Here is a 23,566-nt window from a genome sequence, read left to right as displayed (position 1 = left end):
GTATGTAGATTCTTCATTTTTGGTCCTGTTTTCAAATTGGTCTACACTAAAGTCCAAAGGGTCCAAAATTAAACTTAGTCTGATTTTAACAAAAATTGAAATCTTGGGGTTCTTTGATATGCTGAATCCAAAAATGTACTTAGATTTTTTATTATGGGCCCAGTTTTCAAGTTGGTTCAAATCAGGATCCAAAATTATTATATAAAGTATTGTGCAATAGCAAGAAATTTTCAATTGCACAGTATTCAGCAATAGCAAGAAATCTTCAATTGCACAGTATTGTGCAATAGCAAGAAATTTTCAATTGCCACTATTGCGCAATAGCAAGAAATCTTCAATTGCACAGTATTATGCAATAGCAAATATTTTCAATTGCACAGTATTGCGCAATAGCATGAAATATCTAATTGCACAATATTGTGCAATAGCAAGAAATTTTCAATTGGAGTTATCTTTCTTTGTCCAGAATAGTAGTTGAATCAACTTAAATCATTGTTTTATACAATATACAATGTATATTCACTTTTACTACCAACTGATAAATTAAAACAATCTTTACCATTCAGTGATAACAAGCACTTTATTTTACATTTTAATATTTTATGATGTATTTAAATGAGTAGTTATTGTTGCAAACTCCATTAGAAATTTGAATTGAGATCAGTTTTAGAAAAAGGGAAAGGGGGATGTGAAAAAAAAAGGGGGGGGTTAAATTTTTCTTATTTCAGATTTCATAAATAAAAAGAAAATTTCTTCAAACATTTTTTCAACAGCATAGTGAATTGCTCAAAGGCAAAAAAAATATTTTAAGTTCATTAGACCACATTCATTCTGTGTCAGAAACCTATGCTGTGTCAACTATTTAATCACAATCCAAATTTAGATCTGAATCCAGCTTGAATGTTGTGTCCATACTTGCCCCAACTGTTCAGGGTTCAACCTCTGCGGTCGTATAAAGCTGTGCCCTGCGGAGCATCTGGTGTTCAGATGTAACTGGAACCACACATACTATTTTATTTGGCCTAATATTCACATGTTGAAATGAACATGAACATGTTCTTACATAAATATTGATATATTGAGATGAAAAAGAATGTGGAGATCAAAAGAAGTGTTGTATTTTAGAAATATATGAAAAGTTTCACTGTGCACCAAATACAAACAAATATAAAACAACTGTAAGCAACAAAACAGGAATTCTCTATATCTATTTTACACATTCTTTCAATCTGAAATTATCATCCTTTTTTTCTGGGGCTTTTCTAACTGAATTAATTTCAGATACACACCAAGAAGATTACCACAGATCAAAATAATAAATCTACAATATTATTACATACTAAAATGTATATTTTGGATGTTTAAAAGTTTAAGGTGTATAGCATAGTGGGAAAGTTAGTTCAGTATAAAATGGTTCACTTTAAAATGTAAATATATGTTTTCAGGGTTATGCTTTAATTGAATATGAAACCTTTAAAGAAGCACAAGCTGCCATGGATGCATTAAATGGATCAGATTTCTTTGAACAAAAAATCAATGTTGATTGGTGTTTCGTAAGAGGTCCCAGAAAACACAAGTAAGTAAAACATGACACAAGAAAAAATTAACTGACAAGTCCACAATATTAAGGCAATCGTGTTACAATGAAACTTGACAAAGTCTAAGGACTGTGCATGTTAGCCATTTTGAAAATAAGGTAACCCCCTATAGATGCAATTTTAGAGACTTGTATAAATGTGTTGTCACACCCATAGTGTCACACCGATAGTGGCAAATTCAAGCTGCCTTCCCTAGGTTTGATGTTATTTCTACGAAACAGTTCAAACATATATGAGTCAGAGTAACTGTGAACTATATATCAGTCACACTTAGGAATATTAATGGGGTCATAGTGCATATCTTTGGAACATACAAATGTTATTTAGGAGTGCTAATACACACCTCAAAAGATCTTGAGAATGTTTTGATGAACCATGGAAATGAGAATGGAAACAGGGAATGTGTCGACACATATTGTAAATAAACTTTAACACACATCTGCAATTAATATTTAGCATTTCATTATTGAAACTGAAAAAGTATAATGGGGTAAGGGTAGGCTATTTTACATTCATAAAATTATTAAATATTGAAATTGTTTTGAATTTTTAAGAAATGAGCTTTACAAATTATGATTACATATCAAATTAATTGAATGAATATTGTTTTTTTATTGCAGAGGAAGAAGGAGTGGAGATGATCGGCGGAAAAGATGAAAACCTAACTTCATTGTTTTATTTTATTTTAACAACATCATATGATTATATAAAGTCCAGCAAATTTTGTATTTCTCTTATCAAGTAAACCTATTAATACTTGATACTTATGATCAAGGAATGATTTTGTGGAAAATGAAGGTATAAAAAGGAAATGGTTTTATTTTTAGATAAAAAATCATGAACTTTAAGAACATAAGGACACATCATTCATTATTTTCATTTATTATGCTGTCACTTTGTGTGTACATACATGTCAACATTGAAACTGTAAATAAATATTGTTCTAAAAACCATCTTTCATTTTTTTCTATAAAAGAACAGAAGAAAGGATATGGGGTTTATGCTCATATTAGAGGAATACTTACAATAGGGAAAATTGAAAATTTATGTTTATGAAATGCTTCTCATGAAGTTGTCATGTTTTGACTAAGTTATATATTTATTTTTGGGTTTTGTTAGTCTGCTTCAGTTCATTCGTCTGTTCATCCTTCTGTTTGTCCCTCTTCAGGTTAAAAGTTTTTGGTCTAGGTAGTTTTTGATGAAGTTAAGTCCAATCAACTTGAAAAATAGTACCCATGTTTCCTATGATATGATCTTTCTAATTTAATGCCAAATTAGAGATTTAACCCTAATTTCATGGTCCATTGAACATAGAAATGATAGATCAAGTGTGTCATCCGTGTACCATGAACACATATTCTTGATCAATTCTTGAAAATCAAGGTTCAAACGACTATTGTTTTACAATAAATTACAGCAGTAATTAAATACGATCAATACAAGTCCATTTGGCTCAATTTTCACAGTTGACTTGTGAATAAAACTTAGAATGCAGATTTATAGTTTTTGAGTTGGTGTTAAATATAGTGTTCCTGATCAAGTCGGATTCTCATTCTATCAAGATCTTGGATTTCTTGCTTGTCAATATATTTGCATTCCCATGGGAACTAACTGTGCCTCTCTTCTTGCCTACTTGTTCCTTTATTTACATGAGGATTACTTTATACAGGAACTTCTTGGGAAGAAAGAAAAAGAAGTTATCAGTATCCTTTAACTTTACCTCCTGCTATATAGATGATGTTCTCTCACTAAATAATTCAAACTTTTGGTTTCTATTTTGAACGCATCTATTCCATCTAATGAGGTAAGGATACAACATACCGGTATACAGTTAATATAAAAAAAGAAGATGTGGTATGATTGCCAATGAGACAACTCTCCACAACAGACCAAATGACCTAGAAATAAACTATAGGTTACTGTACGTCCTTCAACAATGAGCAAAGCCCATAATGCATAGTTGGCTTTAAAAGGCCCCGAAAGGACAATGTAAAACAATTCAAAAGAGAAAACTAGCAGCCTAATTTATGTACAAACAAGAATGTGTCCATAGTACACTGATGCTCCACTCGCACTATTATTTTCCATGTTCAGTGGGCCATGAAATGGGGATCAAAATTCTAATTTGGCATTTAAATTAGAAAGATTATATCATAGGGAACATGTGTACTTAGTTTCAAGTTGATTGGACTTCAACTTCATCAAAAACTACCTTGACCAAAAACTTTAACCTGAACTTCGCACTATCATTTTCTATGTTCAGTGGACAGTGAAATTGGGGTCAAAACTTTAATTTGGCATTAAAATTAGAAAGATCATATCATGGGGAACATGCATACTAAATTTAAAGTTGATTGGACTTCAACTTTATCAAAAACTGCCTTGACCAAAAACTTTAACCTGAATCCTGGCAAACGGACGAACAGACATACAGACCAGAAAACATAGTGCCCCTCTACTATAGTAGGTGGGGCATAAAAATGAACAAAAAACAAATATGTAACACATAAACAAACGACAACCACTGAATTACAGGCTATGGCAGAGTTAAACATGATCCCAACCCTCCCCTAACAGTACAACACAAGAAAGTCTGCCTATATGTTGACTAACAACTAGAAATTGACAATGAGGGTCGGTGGAAAACAAAACATTTTTGACAAAAGAGATCATTTAAGTTTTCCAAACTGAACTACCCATTTCTATGTAGCAACATTCAAGCAGCGCCTGCATACAGAGCATACATCTCCTAGGCTTATATTTCCCATAAGGATTTCCTTTAAGTTTGCTATGTTGTGTTTATGTACTATTGTTTGTCTGTTGGTCTTTTTCTTTTTATGCCCAATTTATGAGCATTTTGTTTTCCGGTCTTTTCGTTTGTCCATCTGTCTGTCTCACTTCAGGTTAAAGTTTTTGGTCAAGTTGAAGACCTATCAACTTGAAACTTAGTACACATGTTCCTTATGATATGATCTTTCTAATTTTAATGCCAAATTAAGAGTTTTTACCACAATTTCATGGTCCACTGAACATAGAAAGTGATAGTGTGATTGGGGCATCAGTGTACTACAAACACATTCTTGTTTATTCATGGGATTGGAGTTGTTAGTATATTTTTTAATGTTTCTTTTACCTCTCGGTTATAACTGAGTTATATATAGGTCATCATCTATGGTTAGTTTCAAAGTTACAATTTTTAAAGTCCTCAATACGATGTATGTTCTTGGTCTACTGAATTCTACATACATGTATGTTCATCATAAATCACCTGCAATTGAGCTGTTTATTATTACCTAGTGATCTGCATTCCCTTTACAAGCTATGCCAAGCTATGGGCATTTTTGCATATTTTTTTTTAGTACATTGGTGTGGTGGACTGTTTTCTGCTCTTAGGTCAGGTTGTTGTCTCCGAAACATTCGTTTCCATTTTTGATTTTATAATGCCAATAAGACAATTATTATCCAGTCAAAGATGTGGAAGTACGCACTAAAGATCACTGTTCAACCTTCAATAATGAGTATAACCCATACTGCATGGTAAACTATATGAGGAACTGACAACAAAATAGTCAGTTTCTCAGCCAATATAGCAAATTGATGAATCTATATTTGGACAACTTTCATTGATATAATTTCCATAGCTCATAGTGACTGATATTAGGTAAATAGTAATGCAGTTAATGGTCTTGCCTGCAATGCACACTGTACACATATATATATAAGATCTATTTTGTTACCTCTTGTGATCAATTTATATGGCAGTCAGCAGGGTTTAAGAACATTTGTTCGACCTGTAGGCAAATGCTTTTTGTTAAAATATACTTTTTCACTTTTTTGGTCTTTTGGAAAATGTTGTTTGTGCTGTATTTAGACCCTTCTACAACAAAATTTGTTTTACATGAACACATACAAAAATTGCGGTTTTTATCCAACGCAATCATAGGTTTGAACGTAGTTATTAATTTAGACTTGTTTATATATGCATCATGTTATGAAGTTTCTGTCTGTCATTATATATATATGTCCATAGCCTTGACCTTGTTTTCATAGTTCAGAAAGTGCTAGATTTTTTTTTAATGTTAAGTACTGACTCACAAGTAAAAGGATAATTATATTTGCTATATGTGGTTCTTACAATGTCTACTTATCTGTCAGAAAGTATGTTTCATGAATCTGTGATTAATATTGAATATTTGTTGTCAATTTCATTTCTCCAATGCTATTAGCAACAGGTCAACTATGCTTGGTGTAGTGAATAGTTGTAAGGTGTGTGCATGTTGGCATTGTCGAGTTCATCTGACCGTGACTTTATTTAAATGATTTATTGGTTAACATTAAATAGTTTTCATGGTAATGTCTGTTGGAATAATAGTATAGTCTACAACTTTTTTTGTTGGGTTCATTTAGCTCTAACTTTTGAGAGTGTTTGTATAAGATCTGCCATTCCTCAACATAATCGGTTTCAAATGGCAGTTAAAATTTCCAGTTAACTTATGCGACTTCTTGCGCAGAGAATTCTAACTGTTAAGGTAGGGATTAAGGCATTCTGAATTTGCAGGAAATTTTTGACACTTGACAATCAGTAAGTACTATCATAATGATTTTGTCAGTACACAACTTCTACCAAGGAAATATAAATAAGGAAACAACAGTAAAGTTCAACAATTTAATGCACTATTGACTACAAACATTGCACTTTCTTCAAAAACCCAACATCAAATAATTTGGCACATCACAAACACATTCATTTACTCTCCTTCAATAAAAAAGTAAAAACAAAAAACACTAGAAAATATTCTGATCATCCCAGTACTTACTCCATCATCCTTAAACATAAGATTTTAATGCATATCACAGCATTATATGGCAGTGTAAAATTCTGTGTTGAAACATACATATATATGGTAATAAGTAACATTTTAATTTTGCTAACCTCTTGTTTTGTATCTCTTTTAACTTTTTTCCCCCCAAGAACAGGTGAGCAAATAATAAATGTGTTGTTTTTTTTTGTGTGCAATATTATCATTGCACACTCTCAAAATGACATCAAATATGTCATTTAATTTTAAATATTTATTCAATCCTACTTTAATGCTTGTTTGAATGATCATCAAAATTTTAAAATTCTGTGTATTAAAATTCAACAACCTTTATGGCTGAACAATGAATTTTCGCTTGTTAAAATAATTCTAAAATTAAAAAATTAAAGGATGATAATATCAAGCATAACTGTGAGTAGAAAGATAATTAGTTAAGGAACATAATGCTGTTCTCATTGAAATGTCAAAAATAATTCTTATCATACCTCAATCTTTTACATCAGCACAAAATGTTTTATCTAATAAAATTAAAACTGTCTTAATTTCTATAGTAGTGATAATTTGATAAAATGAAATTTAAAGTTTGAATACTTCAAAGTAAAAGTTATTTTTGGTTCTTCTATAAATATTCTACAGCAATGATTTAGTTTTACTCTAAGAAAAAAATATAAGTAGAAGATTTCCAAAACTATGTCCTGCCATTTTTGTGTGTACAGCTGCCTTCAATATTTTCTTTCTATAACCATGATAACAAAGCATGAGTTCAATAATTTAGTAAATCACACCTACCTGGGTGTCAACAATAAATATACATTAAGATAACTACCCAAGAAGCCTAGAAAGAGCAAAATAGGTATCTAAGGCAACATTTAAAAATAAAAACTAAATATTCCAAAAAGTTAACAATTCTTTTTCTTCATTTTTTTCTTTCTTTAAAATATCAGTAAATATTTTAACATTTTATCTCACCATTTTATTTTAATTTTCTTTACTGATAATGATATTCAACAAATCTACTGAAAGCCATAAACTAATATCTGGTTCAAATATATGCTGGAAAAATTTGTTACTTTGGTAATGGAAAATAATATTTTTTACACTTGTTTTATTCACATATAAACACAAATTCCTGAAATTAACAGTGGAATTAGCTCTTCTTAAAAGTATTATTTTTTTTTTATGTGTATAGTCTTTATTTTTTAATACAATTCTCTCTTTCATAATCCAAAATCCTAGACATAATTAAAATCTCATCATTAAAACATCCGTTCGTTCAGTACTCTCCATGTTTAACTAATAGTCGTACAAAGTTCATCCTGTTATAGATTAAACTCTCATCAACAGATCTGTATTCCTCCACAACCTTTGTATCTGTAATCACTCATCTTCCAGTCTTTTTCTTCGTCTGATGAACTTTTTAAGGTTCCATTCTGTATGGTTTAACATATATGGTCCATTACATACACATAAAACAGTCATATTGTCAGAGTACTCCAAATCTGGTAATAGCTAGGGAAAAAACATAATGCATTTAATGGTTAAACATATAAAGTCTATTACAAACACATAATGCAGCCATCGTCTGTGTAACTGAGGAACAGATGTGTAAATCAATAACCAACTGAAGTTAACAAACAGTTGAGACCTGGAAGCTATTGTATTGCCTAAGCAGGATTGGTATTTTTATTGGTAAAAATTACGCTACCATATTTCAAAATTGAGCTGCGTTTTGTGGTAATAAGCATTGTGCATATTCAAGTTTCATAACATTTGGTAAGGCAAACTAAAGTTACAGAACGGAAACGAAAAATTCAGCAATTATTCCATTTGTAGATGGGCGTAACTCTAGAGCTGTAAAGGTGGCCCCATCAAAATTCAAACTTTTTTGTTTTGTGGTAATAAGCATTGTGTGTAAGTTTCATAACATTTGGTTTAGGAAAACTTAGAATGAAATTCAAAACAGTGTGGCTGTGGCCATTGATTGACACATTAAATTCATCCATTGACTGGGACAATTTAGGTGAACGTTTGTATGTAACGACCACTGCTCACTATGTACTTTTTAAAGACACTTAAACTATGGGGTCACCAAAGGTTCTCAACACCTTAATAAAGTAATTCGAAAAATTAATCAGAAATAACACAATGTTTTGATTTATATCAATTATATAAATCAAATATAAAGGTTATTCCTGATTAATTTTTCGAATTATTTTATAATTAAAGGCGTTAAGAAACCTTTGGTGACCCCACAGTTTAAATGTCTATCGTAGGTACGTCGTGAACAGTGGTCGTTACAGACAAACGTTCACGTAAATTGTCCCAGTCAATGGATGAATTTAATGTGTCAATCAATGGCCACAGCCACACTGTTTTGAATTTCATTCTAAGTTAGAGAACAGAAACAAATTTCAGCAATTTTTCCATTTGAAAAGCGGTATAACTCTAGAACAGTAAAAATGATGCAACAAAAATTCAAACTTGATCTGTGTTTTGTAGTAAAAAGCATTGTGTTAAGTTTCATAACATTTGGTTGAGGTAAACTTAAGTTAGAGAAAGGAAACCATTTTTTTCTCGTACGGACGTACTGATGTACAGACTGACAAGTGTAGAACTTAATGCTCCCTCCGCAACAGCTGGAGCGTAAAAACAAATATTGTTACTTACCTTGGGTGTTAATAAGAAATACTGGGATGCGGATCTCCTACAGACGGTCTGTACGACTAATTCAAACACCTTCCTCTCATTAACAGGATCCATACCCTACAGTTAAAGTAATATAATTAACATTCTTTCACAATCAATATTTACATCTTAAAAACAAACATTCATGCAGAAAATGAATATAATTCATGGATTTTGCATTGATTTTACCAGTGGTCAGTTATTGTTACCTGCAAAATATGCCAGAATTTTGTCAGATTTATATGAGGGTCAAGACTAAATCCTTAGATTTTGTCGCCGAAAAGAGCAACCAACTTATAGTCAGATTGACCTTTACTTTAGTATCAACGGTAAAGGGTTCCAAGGAAATGTGATGGCAAAAATCATTGTAATTTTGATTTAGCTTCATTGTTCATCAACCTGTAAATTTTATTCAAAGTATAAAAGAATGTCAGGAGTTGGTTCTCACAAACCCTATTCTATGGAAGTATCCTTCTTGGGGTACCAGTTTTCTTGCCACCTACCATTAAAAAGTAAAAACACAAAAATACTGAACTCTGAGGAAAATTCAAAAAGGAAAATCAAAAATCGAAAGGCAAAATCAAAAGTCCAAGCACATCAAACGAATGGATAACAACTGTCATATTCCTGACTTGGTACAGGCATTTTCTAATGTAGAAAATGGTGGATTGAACCTGGTTTTATAATTTTGTACCCAACCTAATACATTTTCCATTGTAGCCGAATATCTTAAATCTTAAATTCACAAACTTAGAATTTGACATCAACCAGTATTGTAATACCCATTTCATACAACCATGAAAAAGATCGTTGGAATTTTATTTAACATAAACAGATACTTCATGCTACTTTCAGAATTTCAGTATATTATGGTAGTTCACCTCCAATATTAGATAGAAATGAGCAAACATATAATTACCTGGTTAATTTCATCAACACATCTGAATGGACACTTTGCTAATTCTTGCAATGCCATCATATATAACACTGTAGACACACTACGTTCCCCACCACTCTGATGATGTGGAGTTAGCTCCCTTAGTGACTCAGAATCCCTGAACTTGACTTTGATCTTAATACCGTACTTTTCATAGTCTTCCTGTAATTGAGTAACACATTTAAAAACTTGACAATCAAATGTTTATATTATTCTATTTGGCAACATGATTGAGTATAGCCATTTCAGTTGACATTTTATAGTGTATCTTTCTATGTTGTGATGTTACACTATTGTTTCAGATAAGGGCAAAGGTTGGTACCTATTAAAACGTTTAAACCTGCTGCATTTGATTGGCCCTGTCCCAAGTCAAGAATCTGAGGTTCAGTAGTTGTTGTTTGTTGATGTGGTGATTCTTGTTACTTGTTTTTTTATATCGTTTAGACTGTTGGTTTTACACTAGTCATTTTATAAGTCCCTTATAGCTTGCTGTTAACTGTGACCCAATGTTAAAGACTGTACTTTGACCTATAATGGTTTACTTTTATAAATTGTGACTTGGATTGAGAGTTTTTCATTGGCAATAATACCACATCTTATATCTATGAGCACACCTATACCAGGAATACCTACTGGATTATCGGGTACGTTGAGATCAATTTCACCAGCACATTTCATACAAGAGAAGAAGTAACTAAAGTTTTCATTGATTCTCTCTATCAATCCTCGTAATGGTTCTAACCATTCCCTCTTAGCTTTCTCTACTTCTTCCTGGTGACCATGCAATTGCTGTTGTCTATTTGTTACATCTTTCTCTAACTGTGCAATTTCTTTTTTTCTTTGTCTGTATTCTTTAACAACCTAAAATAAAATAGATATTTTAAAATTTTGGTTATTGAACATCAAAAGGAAGTACATAAATTTTATTCAAAAAGAAAACATGCCTACAGGAAATAAATTCAAAAGGTTTGGACAATGAAGTTGGCCAAGTCAAAGGAAAAAGTAGATAGACAGCCAGATTCCTATGTTTCTATTAAACAAGCAGAGATATCAACATTTAATTTCAACAGAACAGGAATTGATTATTAACAGGTCTGATACAGAAAAACAAATAATAACAATCAACAGCTGTGCCAGGAAAAGGAAGCTGACATTCATGAATCCAGTATACAATATTGAAGCAATTATGTGCTATTTTATTTGTTTTTTTTTTTATTATAATTGTTATGATATTGTAATTATGTTATATAAATGATATTGTAATTATTGTATTTATTTATGTTGGCCTGATTTGTGTTGTGTGGCCTGATAGTTGTTTACAGAATAATCTTAGAACTGTGCAGTTTAGAAATCACTGGAACAATTACAGAATGATTGGATTTTTCCAGAATGATCCTAATAAAAGATGCGTTATATAAACTTCTACATTTTACTAGAAACTTCCGTTGTAACTTTCTAGGATGTTCCATTATAGACTGTTGTAGAATTTTCCGTGACAACTATATATATATACACACACTCTTGGACTTACACTTAGACTTAAGACATCGATAGACATTAGTATTCACAGCATTTGGATTGACACTTTTATTCTACAAACAACATCATACTGGATTGTGACCTTAGTAGTGAACGTAATATTCAGATTGGATTCCGAAAGATATCCGGATACAGATAAAGATAAAAGATTGGACTCATATTTTGACAGTTAAGTTGACAGTAATATTTGTGTAATACTTCTTGTAAGATTCTGTATAATAAATATTGTTAAATTTTACTATTGATTTGTGTCTTTTGTTGGCTACAATTTAAAGGCGATTTCTGGCCGTAACATAATACATTTTATTATAATACTTCTTTTTGATTCGTATTTACTCTTGTAAGCTTGAATGACAAACTATGAGATAAACTGTAGCTGGTGATTAACGTCTTTTAAAAACTAAAATCCAAGCTTCTGGAAAACTTAAATAAGATGGAACATCTTACCAAATAAAAACAAAGTTTCATAAACAAATATTTTTTTTTGAAATAAGAATTAATTTGTAGCAAGTTCTCAAAACACTGAATGATAAATATAACAGGTAAATGACTGACCCTTTCATCTGTCTGGAACAATGAATCAGCTCTGGCTTGTTGTTCATGAATGGCAGCATCAATCTCATCTAAAGTCGACGGACAACTCTCAAAGCTCTAAAAAATAATGTCAAATGGTGTCAAAATAATGGGGTTTATATCATCTAAAGTCGACGGACAACTCTCAAAGCTCTAAACAAAATAATGTCAAATGGTGTCAAAATAATGGGCTTTATATCATCTAAAGTCGACGGACAACTCTCAAAGCTCTAAAAAATAATGTCAAATGGTGTCAAAATAATGGGGTTTATATCATCTAAAGTCGATGGACAACTCTCAAAGCTCTAAAAAATAATGTCAAATGGTGTCAAAATAATGGGGTTTATATCATCTAAAGTCGACGGACAACTCTCAAAGCTCTAAACAAAATAATGTCAAATGGTGTAAAAATAATGGGGTTTATATCATCTAAAGTCGACGGACAACTCTCAAAGCTCTAAACAAAATAATGTCAAATGGTGTCAAAATAATGGGCTTTATATCATCTAAAGTCGACGGACAACTCTCAAAGCTCTAAAAAATAATGTCAAATGGTGTCAAAATAATGGGGTTTATATCATCTAAAGTCGACGGACAACTCTCAAAGCTCTAAACAAAATAATGTCAAATGGTGTCAAAATAATGGGGTTTATATCATCTAAAGTCGATGGACAACTCTCAAAGCTCTAAACAAAATAATGTCAAATGGTGTAAAAATAACGGGGTTTTATATCATCTAAAGTCGATGGACAACTCTCAAAGCTCTAAACAAAATAATGTCAAATGGTGTCAAAATAATGGGCTTTATATCATCTAAAGTCGACGGACAACTCTCAAAGCTCTAAACAAAATAATGTCAAATGGTGTAAAAATAATGGGGTTTATATCATCTAAAGTCGACGGACAACTCTCAAAGCTCTAAACAAAATAATGTCAAATGGTGTCAAAATAATGGGCTTTATATCATCTAAAGTCGACGGACAACTCTCAAAGCTCTAAAAAATAATGTCAAATGGTGTCAAAATAATGGGGTTTATATCATCTAAAGTCGACGGACAACTCTCAAAGCTCTAAAAAATAATGTCAAATGGTGTCAAAATAATGGGGTTTATATCATCTAAAGTCGACGGACAACTGTCAAAACTCTAAACAAAATAATGTCAAATGGTGTAAAAATAATGGGGTTTATATCATCTAAAGTCGACGGACAACTCTCAAAGCTCTAAACAAAATAATGTCAAATGGTGTCAAAATAATGGGCTTTATATCATCTAAAGTCGACGGACAACTCTCAAAGCTCTAAACAAAATAATGTCAAATGGTGTAAAAATAATGGGGTTTATATCATCTAAAGTCGACGGACAACTCTCAAAGCTCTAAACAAAATAATGTCAAATGGTGTCAAAATAATGGGCTTTATATCATCTAAAGTCGACGGACAACTCTCAAAGCTCTAAACAAAATAATGTCAAATGGTGTCAAAATAATGGGGTTTATATCATCTACAGTCGACGGACAACTCTCAAAGCTCTAAACAAAATAATGTCAAATGGTGTCAAAATAATGGGCTTTATATCATCTAAAGTCGACGGACAACTCTCAAAGCTCTAAAAAATAATGTCAAATGGTGTCAAAATAATGGGGTTTATATCATCTAAAGTCGATGGACAACTCTCAAAGCTCTAAAAAATAATGTCAAATGGTGTCAAAATAATGGGGTTTATATCATCTAAAGTCGACGGACAACTCTCAAAGCTCTAAACAAAATAATGTCAAATGGTGTCAAAATAATGGGGTTTATATCATCTAAAGTCGACGGACAACTCTCAAAGCTCTAAACAAAATAATGTCAAATGGTGTCAAAATAATGGGCTTTATATCATCTAAAGTCGACGGACAACTCTCAAAGCTCTAAAAAATAATGTCAAATGGTGTCAAAATAATGGGGTTTATATCATCTAAAGTCGATGGACAACTCTCAAAGCTCTAAACAAAATAATGTCAAATGGTGTAAAAATAATGGGGTTTATATCATCTAAAGTCGACGGACAACTCTCAAAGCTCTAAACAAAATAATGTCAAATGGTGTCAAAATAATGGGCTTTATATCATCTAAAGTCGACGGACAACTCTCAAAGCTCTAAAAAATAATGTCAAATGGTGTCAAAATAATGGGGTTTATATCATCTAAAGTCGATGGACAACTCTCAAAGCTCTAAACAAAATAATGTCAAATGGTGTAAAAATAATGGGGTTTATATCATCTAAAGTCGACGGACAACTCTCAAAGCTCTAAACAAAATAATGTCAAATGGTGTCAAAATAATGGGCTTTATATCATCTAAAGTCGACGGACAACTCTCAAAGCTCTAAAAAAATAATGTCAAATGGTGTCAAAATAATGGGGTTTATATCATCTAAAGTCGACGGACAACTCTCAAAGCTCTAAAAAATAATGTCAAATGGTGTCAAAATAATGGGGTTTATATCATCTAAAGTCGACGGACAACTCTCAAAGCTCTAAACAAAATAATGTCAAATGGTGTCAAAATAATGGGCTTTATATCATCTAAAGTCGACGGACAACTCTCAAAGCTCTAAAAAAATAATGTCAAATGGTGTCAAAATAATGGGGTTTATATCATCTAAAGTCGACGGACAACTCTCAAAGCTCTAAAAAATAATGTCAAATGGTGTCAAAATAATGGGGTTTATATCATCTAAAGTCGACGGACAAATCTCAAAGCTCTAAACAAAATAATGTCAAATGGTGTCAAAATAATGGGGTTTATATCATCTAAAGTCGACGGACAACTCTCAAAGCTCTAAACAAAATAATGTCAAATGGTGTCAAAATAATGGGGTTTATATCATCTAAAGTCGATGGACAACTCTCAAAGCTCTAAACAAAATAATGTCAAATGGTGTTAAAATAACGGGGTTTTATATCATCTAAAGTCGATGGACAACTCTCAAAGCTCTAAAAAAATAATGTCAAATGGTGTCAAAATAATGGGCTTTATATCATCTAAAGTCGACGGACAACTCTCAAAGCTCTAAAAAAATAATGTCAAATGGTGTCAAAATAATGGGGTTTATATTATCTAAAGTCGACGGACAACTCTCAAAGCTCTAAAAAATAATGTCAAATGGTGTCAAAATAATGGGGTTTATATCATCTAAAGTCGACGGACAACTCTCAAAGCTCTAAACAAAATAATGTCAAATGGTGTCAAAATAATGGGGTTTATATCATCTAAAGTCGACGGACAACTCTCAAAGCTCTAAACAAAATAATGTCAAATGGTGTCAAAATAATGGGGTTTATATCATCTAAAGTCGATGGACAACTCTCAAAGCTCTAAACAAAATAATGTCAAATGGTGTTAAAATAACGGGGTTTTATATCATCTAAAGTCGATGGACAACTCTCAAAGCTCTAAACAAAATAATGTCAAATGGTGTCAAAATAATGGGCTTTATATCATCTAAAGTCGATGGACAACTCTCAAAGCTCTAAACAAAATAATGTCAAATGGTGTCAAAATAATGGGCTTTATATCATCTAAAGTCGACGGACAACTCTCAAAGCTCTAAACAAAATAATGTCAAATGGTGTCAAAATAATGGGGTTTTATATCATCTAAAGTCGATGGACAACTCTCAAAGCTCTAAACAAAATAATGTCAAATGGTGTCAAAATAATGGGCTTTATATCATCTAAAGTCGATGGACAACTCTCAAAGCTCTAAACAAAATAATGTCAAATGGTGTCAAAATAATGGGGTTTATATCATCTAAAGTCGATGGACAACTCTCAAAGCTCTAAACAAAATAATGTCAAATGGTGTCAAAATAATGGGGTTTATATCATCTAAAGTCGACGGACAACTCTCAAAGCTCTAAACAAAATAATGTCAAATGGTGTCAAAATAATGGGGTTTTATTCATGACTGATTACTATAGCTGCTAAGACCTTGTCTTTGATTTAGTTCTCAACTAAAGATATTTTGATACAATATTTGGTTGAGATTTGTTTTTGGACAATAACATGTAACGAAACTGGAATACTGACCCAAAAACATTTATCAATTGTGCTGCTAAGTTCTAGTGTTTATTGAAATTTTTGTTAATATTGTTTGCTATATATATAACATTATCTCATTTTCCTTTATTGCAGTATTAATTTACTGATTTCATTTAAAGGGGCATTAGCTGTCAAAATAGTGTTCACCAATTAGACTCAAACTCTCATATTTGATATACAGTCGAACTCGGTTGTAACTCTGATGAGTCGAAGTTATTTCTTGGTTCCGGTAAATTTCCTGTTTGATCAATGCATAATTACCTCTGATGAGTCGAACTCGGTTGATTCGAATACTCGGTTAAGTAGAGTAAATTTTATAGTTCCGTCAAAGGAAAATTAATGTAAATTGACCCTGATGTCTCGAACTTCGAAAGTAAGAATTTTCGAAAGATGCAGACCTAATGATAAAAATTTAAGTCAGATGTATTTCTTATGTCAACTAATCATTTTCAAAAAGATTAAAGCTGTGTAAACATACTTGTTCGACTGTATTACATACTAAAATGTGTATCATTATTACAATAAGTCTGACATCAACTGTTAACAATGCATGTACTTGATAATATACATCAGAATTGTATGTGTATTTTAATCCCCATGCCATCTAATTCACGATCCTGAGGACCACCAAAGATTTACCTGTCTAAGTTCTGGAGACAGTTCACTATCAACATCTGTGTTGGTGACATGCTTGGCAGCCTGTAACAATCTCTTTGCCATTTCTTTGGCTGTTTTAACCTTCTCTTTTATTTCTTCAAATGCTCTCTACAGTATAATAAAGATATATTCACTATTTATCATTAATGCACAGAAATTGTTATCAGTTGATTGATTCAACTTTACTAGATGTAACTAGATGTGGCCTAATGACATGAATGGCCCCACTCACAAAAGCAGCCTAAGGCCATTTATAGTAGAGGAAATTCGATAATTGAAGGTTAATAATTTTAGCAAAAATCAGCAGCATGGAACAAAACATAAACTTGAACCGTTACTAACAATAGAGGAATCACATACTTAAAATCAGCCTAATATGTGAAGGTGTTTAGAAAAAAAGTCTGATTCACTGTCATATTCATGAAATTTTCATAGTTCAAAGATATTCATTTCAGCAATAACCAGCAGAGAGCAACCAAACATAAAATCAATCTGTAACTCATCATAGTACAATGTTTATTCAAATCAGAAGTTCAAGATAATTGATTTATTGATCTTTGCATATTAAAAGTCCAACATCCAGAATTAGACTTTTGAGTATCCATCAAATTGTGAGGACATTTCATCACAACTGTATAGCTTTCCGAACTTGTCTTTTTTCTTGTTAGGAATAATTTAAGTCAATGTCTGTGGTATGTATATGTTCAATCGTTTCTGTTCTCCAGTCTAACAATACTTGACTTCCAAAAAATACCCAAAAATAATTTTGGAATCAAACTAAATCATTTTTTTTTAATTAACCATTATGGTAATAAAATAATAAGCAACTATAACAACTAAGAACTTAAATCAAAACATGGATGTTCAGATAATATGAAAGAGATCTATACCTCAAAATTCTGTAATACTTCTGATTGCTCTCTTAGCTCTTCTTCAACCTGTTCTTGTTCATGAATAAACATGGCTTGTCTTAATCCTAAACGCACTTTCTCTGTACTCAGTTCTATACATTTCTAAAAAAACATACATATATACATGGTATTATATAGAAATATCAATAGAAATTCCACTTAATTTTCAACAGTGCTTATTTTACAATCTGAAGTACGAACGTATTAGTAATTAGTTTAATGTGTTTGAGCTTTAGATTTTGTCCTTTGAATCGGAGACAATCTGTTTTGAGTTTTCCTCACTGTTCAGTATTTTTATGATTTTACGTTATACTATCAAATTCAGGATTCTATGAATTCTTTGTCAAACCCTAATCTGGCATATTTTTTTTTTTAAATTGACACCACAGTGAACTTGTGTACAAGTATGAAGCTGCCATGGTAAACTTTAACCTGAAACAGGATGAACTAAGGGACAAATGTACAAGAAATCATAATACAATATCATCATAGGCAAGACATAATCAAAAGGATACCAAGACCAGGTAAGGAACACCTGTCCAGCATCTGTCACTTTGGAGGCAGTTTGAATGCTGTTGATTTAGATAATTTGTTTACCCTTGTATAGTCTTTTAACTTCTGTAGTGATGTACATTTTTTCTTATTATATCCTCTGATTTCCTTCAAAGCACTCTCTTCTTCTGTCTGTAAATTAACAGCCTCAGCTTCTTCTGTTCTCATTCTAATAAAAAAAACAATCATAATTATAACTAATTAACAGCCTCTCATTCTAACAAAATAAAAAAAAATCATAATTATACTGTAAATTAACAGTCTCGGCTTCTTCTGTTCTCATTCTAACAATTAAACAATCATAATTATAACTAATTAATAGCCTCTCATTCTAACAAAATAAAAAAAAATCATAATTATACTGTAAATTAACAGCCTCAGCTTCTTCTGTTCTCATTCTAACAATTAAACAATCATAATTATAAGTTAATAAACATATACATGTATGTGAAAATACCTCTTTGTTTAAAATATCATTTTTTTAAGAACAATTCAATTAAATTAATTTCTTTCTTTTTTTATTTTTGCCTGGTGACTTTATATCTGTTATATATGTAGGACTCGGAGGTGCGATGGGGACGCTGAAGTGCGATGGTCACGCTGAAGTGCAATGGTCCACACCGAAGTACGATGGTCCTTTCGCTGAAGTGCGATGGTTTTGTGTATGATGTTTGAATAATACGACGTTTTCAAAATACAACATGGATTCGCAGGCAGAATAGGGTTTTGTAGATGAAGGTTTCATGCTAACAAAGAAAAGTAAGGAAATAAGAAAGAAACAAACAATTCAAGTCCCGAACAGTTTTAATCATTACATGTTGAGGTTAAAAAAATATGTTAAAACATTGTAGGCAGCAAAGCGGCTGAAAGATGAACTTGGTCACCAAATGGGCTAACCAGTATTCTGAATTATGCCACAGACTTTTAGTACGATAAATGCAGTATACTAATCTAAATATTAATCTTAATTTATCTTACGGTAAGCGTCACATGATTTTATGTGGGCAATTTAAAAATTTTAAAAAATATGATAGCATTAGCAATGTTTCAATGATTTTGCTATATCAAGTTCATATAATGTTGTTTTATTCCCAAGATATTTTTGTTTTGTTTTGAAAGAACACCGTCGCTCTTGTTTTTTTTTATGGTTTCAGTCTAAAACATGTCAGACAGAAATTAACCTGACTAAACCCTACGTGTACTTCCCAATTTATCATCCTCATCTTTGTTTTTCGTGAAATAATTGACAAGCTTCGCTATTGGTAAAGCATAAATTTACTTGTCGGTATTTTTACTTCGTGGATACTGTTCCAACATTCAAGGTACAACATGTATATATAAATTGAAGAAGAATGTGAGCAATTACTAAGTTTTATCATAATATTTAGGTAAATGAGATGGACACTTCTTATAAAGACTTATACGCTGAATCTTTTTTTTTTTTATTTCTCCTTTGAACACCTTATTCCATACTCTTGCGTGTAAAGGAATAATTGGAGACTTGGAAAATTATAGTGTTTGGTTTGATCTAAACAGAAGTTAAAACATCTTCTAAATAAGAGGCTAGCAGCCAAATTTTAATGGTGTTATTTTATTACAACAGCCCATGTGCATTTTGCTTTTACTCAAAGTCTTAAGTTGGCCATCGCACTACAGCGTAACCACCACCGCACTTCAGCGTAAATATCAACAAGTTAACGTCACAATGTTACCATCGCACTTCAGCGTGTTAACCATCGCACTTCAGCGTAGACCATCGCACTTCAGCGTGACCATCGCGGTTGGGAGTACCATCGTGGTTCCGAGTCCTACATATATATTTTATGAACTTATCCTTGATCCTCTACCAGTACCAGCATGAAGATTAAATAGTAAAGACAAAAGTCTTATTTATAATACCTCTAAGTTACCTTACTACCTTTTCATTTTAACTTTACCACTTCATTTTTTCTCTGGTCGATAGTGGTTTCATAGGCAATCATACCGCATCTCATTATTTTTATATTATAGAATCAAATTTAAAACTGAATAAACATAATTGGAAAACAAAGAAATAGCAAGCAAATGCTAGGCTTATTGCTGATCAGTACATTCTAAATAAATAAATTTATATGAAATGAATGATTTATGAAACTCATCAACTTTACACTGTACATTTAGACAAACCTTTGGATCTTAGAATCAATCTGGGACTGAAGTCTTTTCTTGACATCTTTTTTCTGACTTAGTTCTTTCTGCAACAAGACAAATAATCTAGATTAAAACTGCTGGTTTGTTGAAACTTTCAGAAGAATAACTGTCAGAAACCTAACCCACTCACATTACACACAGAAAATTTGAAAAATTACCATTTTTAAAAGAGACTGATTTAAACTCATTTAACTGCAATCAATTGTTGTAAAAATAAGTTTGTGACATTGTTGACATATACTTAACATCATTGATTATATTCACATCATTTGAACTCTGGTGTAAAGTTGGATTATTGACAATTATACCACATCTCTTCATTTTATATTCAAATATATTCCCAAATAAGCAATGCTTCATTTTGACCTTTTATATGTAAAATTGAGAATGAAAATTGGGAATATGTCAAAGAAACAACAATCCTACCCTGCTGTTTTTTTCTGAATGAAAGAACTTGCATCAAACTGTAACTGCCATATAAAATTACAAGGATCACTATAAAAATGACTTCATTTATCGTACAAAACTTCAATTTAGCCAGAATAGTGTATCGAAATAACAATCTTACACCAATATAAGGTATAAAATATTAGAAGGCATGTATTGCAGTCATTATTTTTTTTATTTATCCTAATCCTAACAACCATGTTTTACAAGTGAATGAAATACAATGGAACATTTATCCTGGTCACCGCATCAAAATCGTTAAATTGGAAAATAGCACAAATATCAGATTACAATAACAAAGGTGCCCAGCATGTATTTATCTCTGTTCATCTCTATAATACATGTGTACATCATACTAAGGTGACAATACAATGAATAGCGGCAGGGAAAAAGTTATGTTTTTGCTTCAGTGCAAACCATTGTATTCTATCAGCACATTTAATTACCTTTTCTTCCCTTTTTTGATTTAACTTTGTATCCAGTTCCTTGGACATTTTCTGTTTGCCATTGTACTCCTCTTCCTTAGTTTTTAACTGTGCTTGTAGTTGCTGTAAACAATAAACAGTACATCTTATACACAGACAGTACAAAACTTATATCACTATTCAAAACTAGATGGGTCATGATGGCAGCTTAAATTACCCTGTCTGCTGGCAAATCACAGGGTGTCAATTATATAGGGTACTCTGAACCAAGGCGAGATAAAACCTGCCATACAGACATGAAATTCTAACAATCATTCAATGAACTAATACAACCATCAAAATGAGGACAGGACAATAAAAATATGCCATTTATAAAGTTCACTTAAAACTTAAGGTATCTGTATACATAAAAGTATCCAGGTCTTCATCATCTCTAAACATTAACAATTTCTGATGAGCTTCAAAAAGATAATATTTGAGACAATTTTAAAAACATTAAAAAGATAAATTTTATTTTGGTCAGAAAAAATTTTAATGATGAAATTGGAGGATACAGATTTTTTTTTAATGAAAAATGAAAAAGGAACACCAAACTAATACACCCTGGGTATGAATATACATTTAAAAATTTGTGAACTTTTACTTGATTAAATTTTTACTGTCTTGTAGTAGAGTTACTTACTCTTATCTGTGTTTCTAGCATAACTTCTCTTGAATTATCACCAGATGCTATCAGCCATGTTGGATCTCTGTAATATATAGATGTGTGGTGAACCATGCATCTCAAAAATGTCTCTTAAGAGGGTATCTAGATTTAAATTTTATATAAAAGAAGTAATCTTTCCTTTTATGATAACACAAACTAATGGAAACAACAGCTTATGGACCGAAGAAACTAGAAATGTATTGCTGTACATCAAGGCTTCCAAAACGGTCATATATTCCGGAGAGTTGTATAATGTCCGGTAAAGTCCGGCTGGGCAAAGCATAAAATGGTCATATACTTTTCATTTTCAAGGCTGTTTTGGTCATTTTAACATAATTCAGATCTTTATGACCCAACCATTTGCCTTTAACAGCCACACATTTCTGGTCATAAAAGTGACATGATGATTAATTACTATCAAAACAACCACTACTTCAATACTTTCTAATTTTAATCAAGGCTAATTAGTTGTTGGACAGCTGAAAACTACCTGATCAGGTGACAGGTAAACTTTTTTCAGTAGCGGACATCATATAAATTAATCGGTCAATTCACAATTATTTTGGTACATTTCAGCGGTTTGTATCTATTTGATTTAGTCAAAAAGATTAAAATCATAATAAATACATTTATAAACATGATTTGATAAAACATGTAAAAAGGTTTTAAATGAAAAATCGACAGAACTACGTTGTATGAACAAGAACATGTGTGCGCATGTGCACAGGTAGGAAATTTAATTATGCATCCTACATTTCTTCAAAAATGCTAAAATTATTATTGATACCTGTATCTAACCTTCATTCCAAGTATTTTGTTGAAGAAATAACGTGGAAAGAGTTTCTTCACTCAGTCGTGCATTTTAAACGTACACGGATTTTACGTATCCGTTTATGTTTTACCATTGTCAAGTCAACATCCAGTTTTGGAAAATGTGACTTTAAAAACGAAGGTAAAGTTCTTGACGTCATTTTGCACAAATAAAGTCTAAGGCAGATATGAGCACGCTGATGTGCACAGTTTGAATGATGCACTGCCAATTTTAACAGTTTACGTCAGAACATCAAATTCATATCAAAGTACAGTTTAATATCTTTTTTTTTTTAATATAATGTCAATAATTGGGATGGCCAGGGGTTTATCTGGGTATTTTGGGAAAAAGGACCCTGGCCAGTTTTGGGGACTTTTTAACGCGGTTTTCAATGAAATTGGGAAAAGCTACCAATCTACCAAATGTTAGTTTGAGTGTGTTTAATTAATACAAATTTATTTTTTTTTTTTTGGTGAAAATAAATTAAGGACTACACCTTCTTTGCTTTTAAATGTAACAACAAGGCATTTAAGTTTATTTAAGTATCAAAAAATGAGTTCTTTAAGGATTGTTACATTTTTTGATTTTGACATGAAAATATTTTGAGTTCTGTATAAAATATATCCTG

At 31.6% G+C, this 23,566-nt stretch overlaps 2 protein-coding genes across 3 annotated transcripts in view; one reads left to right on the top strand and one right to left on the bottom strand.

The window, feature by feature from the left end:
- LOC143073678 (RNA-binding protein 8A-like) overlaps positions 1-2,548 on the top strand; it is a 244,701-nt gene extending 242,153 nt beyond the window's left edge. For both annotated transcript variants that reach the window (XM_076249405.1, XM_076249404.1), the window contains 2 exons: positions 1,446-1,576; positions 2,219-2,548. In XM_076249405.1, the coding sequence (XP_076105520.1) occupies positions 1,446-1,576; positions 2,219-2,255 (168 nt within the window). In that variant the 3' untranslated portion in view covers positions 2,256-2,548. The remainder of the gene's footprint in view (positions 1-1,445; positions 1,577-2,218) is intronic.
- Positions 2,549-6,250: 3,702 nt separating this feature from the next.
- The window catches only part of LOC143073670 (structural maintenance of chromosomes protein 5-like), a 51,378-nt gene continuing 34,062 nt past the window's right edge, over positions 6,251-23,566 (bottom strand). Inside the window, exons 15-25 of the mRNA XM_076249381.1 lie at positions 22,104-22,170; positions 21,443-21,544; positions 20,526-20,593; positions 18,405-18,528; positions 17,787-17,909; positions 16,879-17,004; positions 12,135-12,230; positions 10,674-10,901; positions 10,023-10,202; positions 9,086-9,181; positions 6,251-7,927 (exon numbers count right to left, since the gene is read on the bottom strand). Coding sequence (XP_076105496.1) covers positions 7,796-7,927; positions 9,086-9,181; positions 10,023-10,202; positions 10,674-10,901; positions 12,135-12,230; positions 16,879-17,004; positions 17,787-17,909; positions 18,405-18,528; positions 20,526-20,593; positions 21,443-21,544; positions 22,104-22,170 — 1,342 coding nt within the window. The 3' untranslated portion in view covers positions 6,251-7,795. The remainder of the gene's footprint in view (positions 7,928-9,085; positions 9,182-10,022; positions 10,203-10,673; positions 10,902-12,134; positions 12,231-16,878; positions 17,005-17,786; positions 17,910-18,404; positions 18,529-20,525; positions 20,594-21,442; positions 21,545-22,103; positions 22,171-23,566) is intronic.

Source organism: Mytilus galloprovincialis, chromosome 4 (assembly GCF_965363235.1).
Source record: "Mytilus galloprovincialis chromosome 4, xbMytGall1.hap1.1, whole genome shotgun sequence".
NCBI classification, from domain to species: domain Eukaryota; kingdom Metazoa; phylum Mollusca; class Bivalvia; order Mytilida; family Mytilidae; genus Mytilus; species Mytilus galloprovincialis.
Note: the sequence above shows the minus strand (reverse complement) of the source record. Positions and strands in the feature narration are given on the sequence as shown.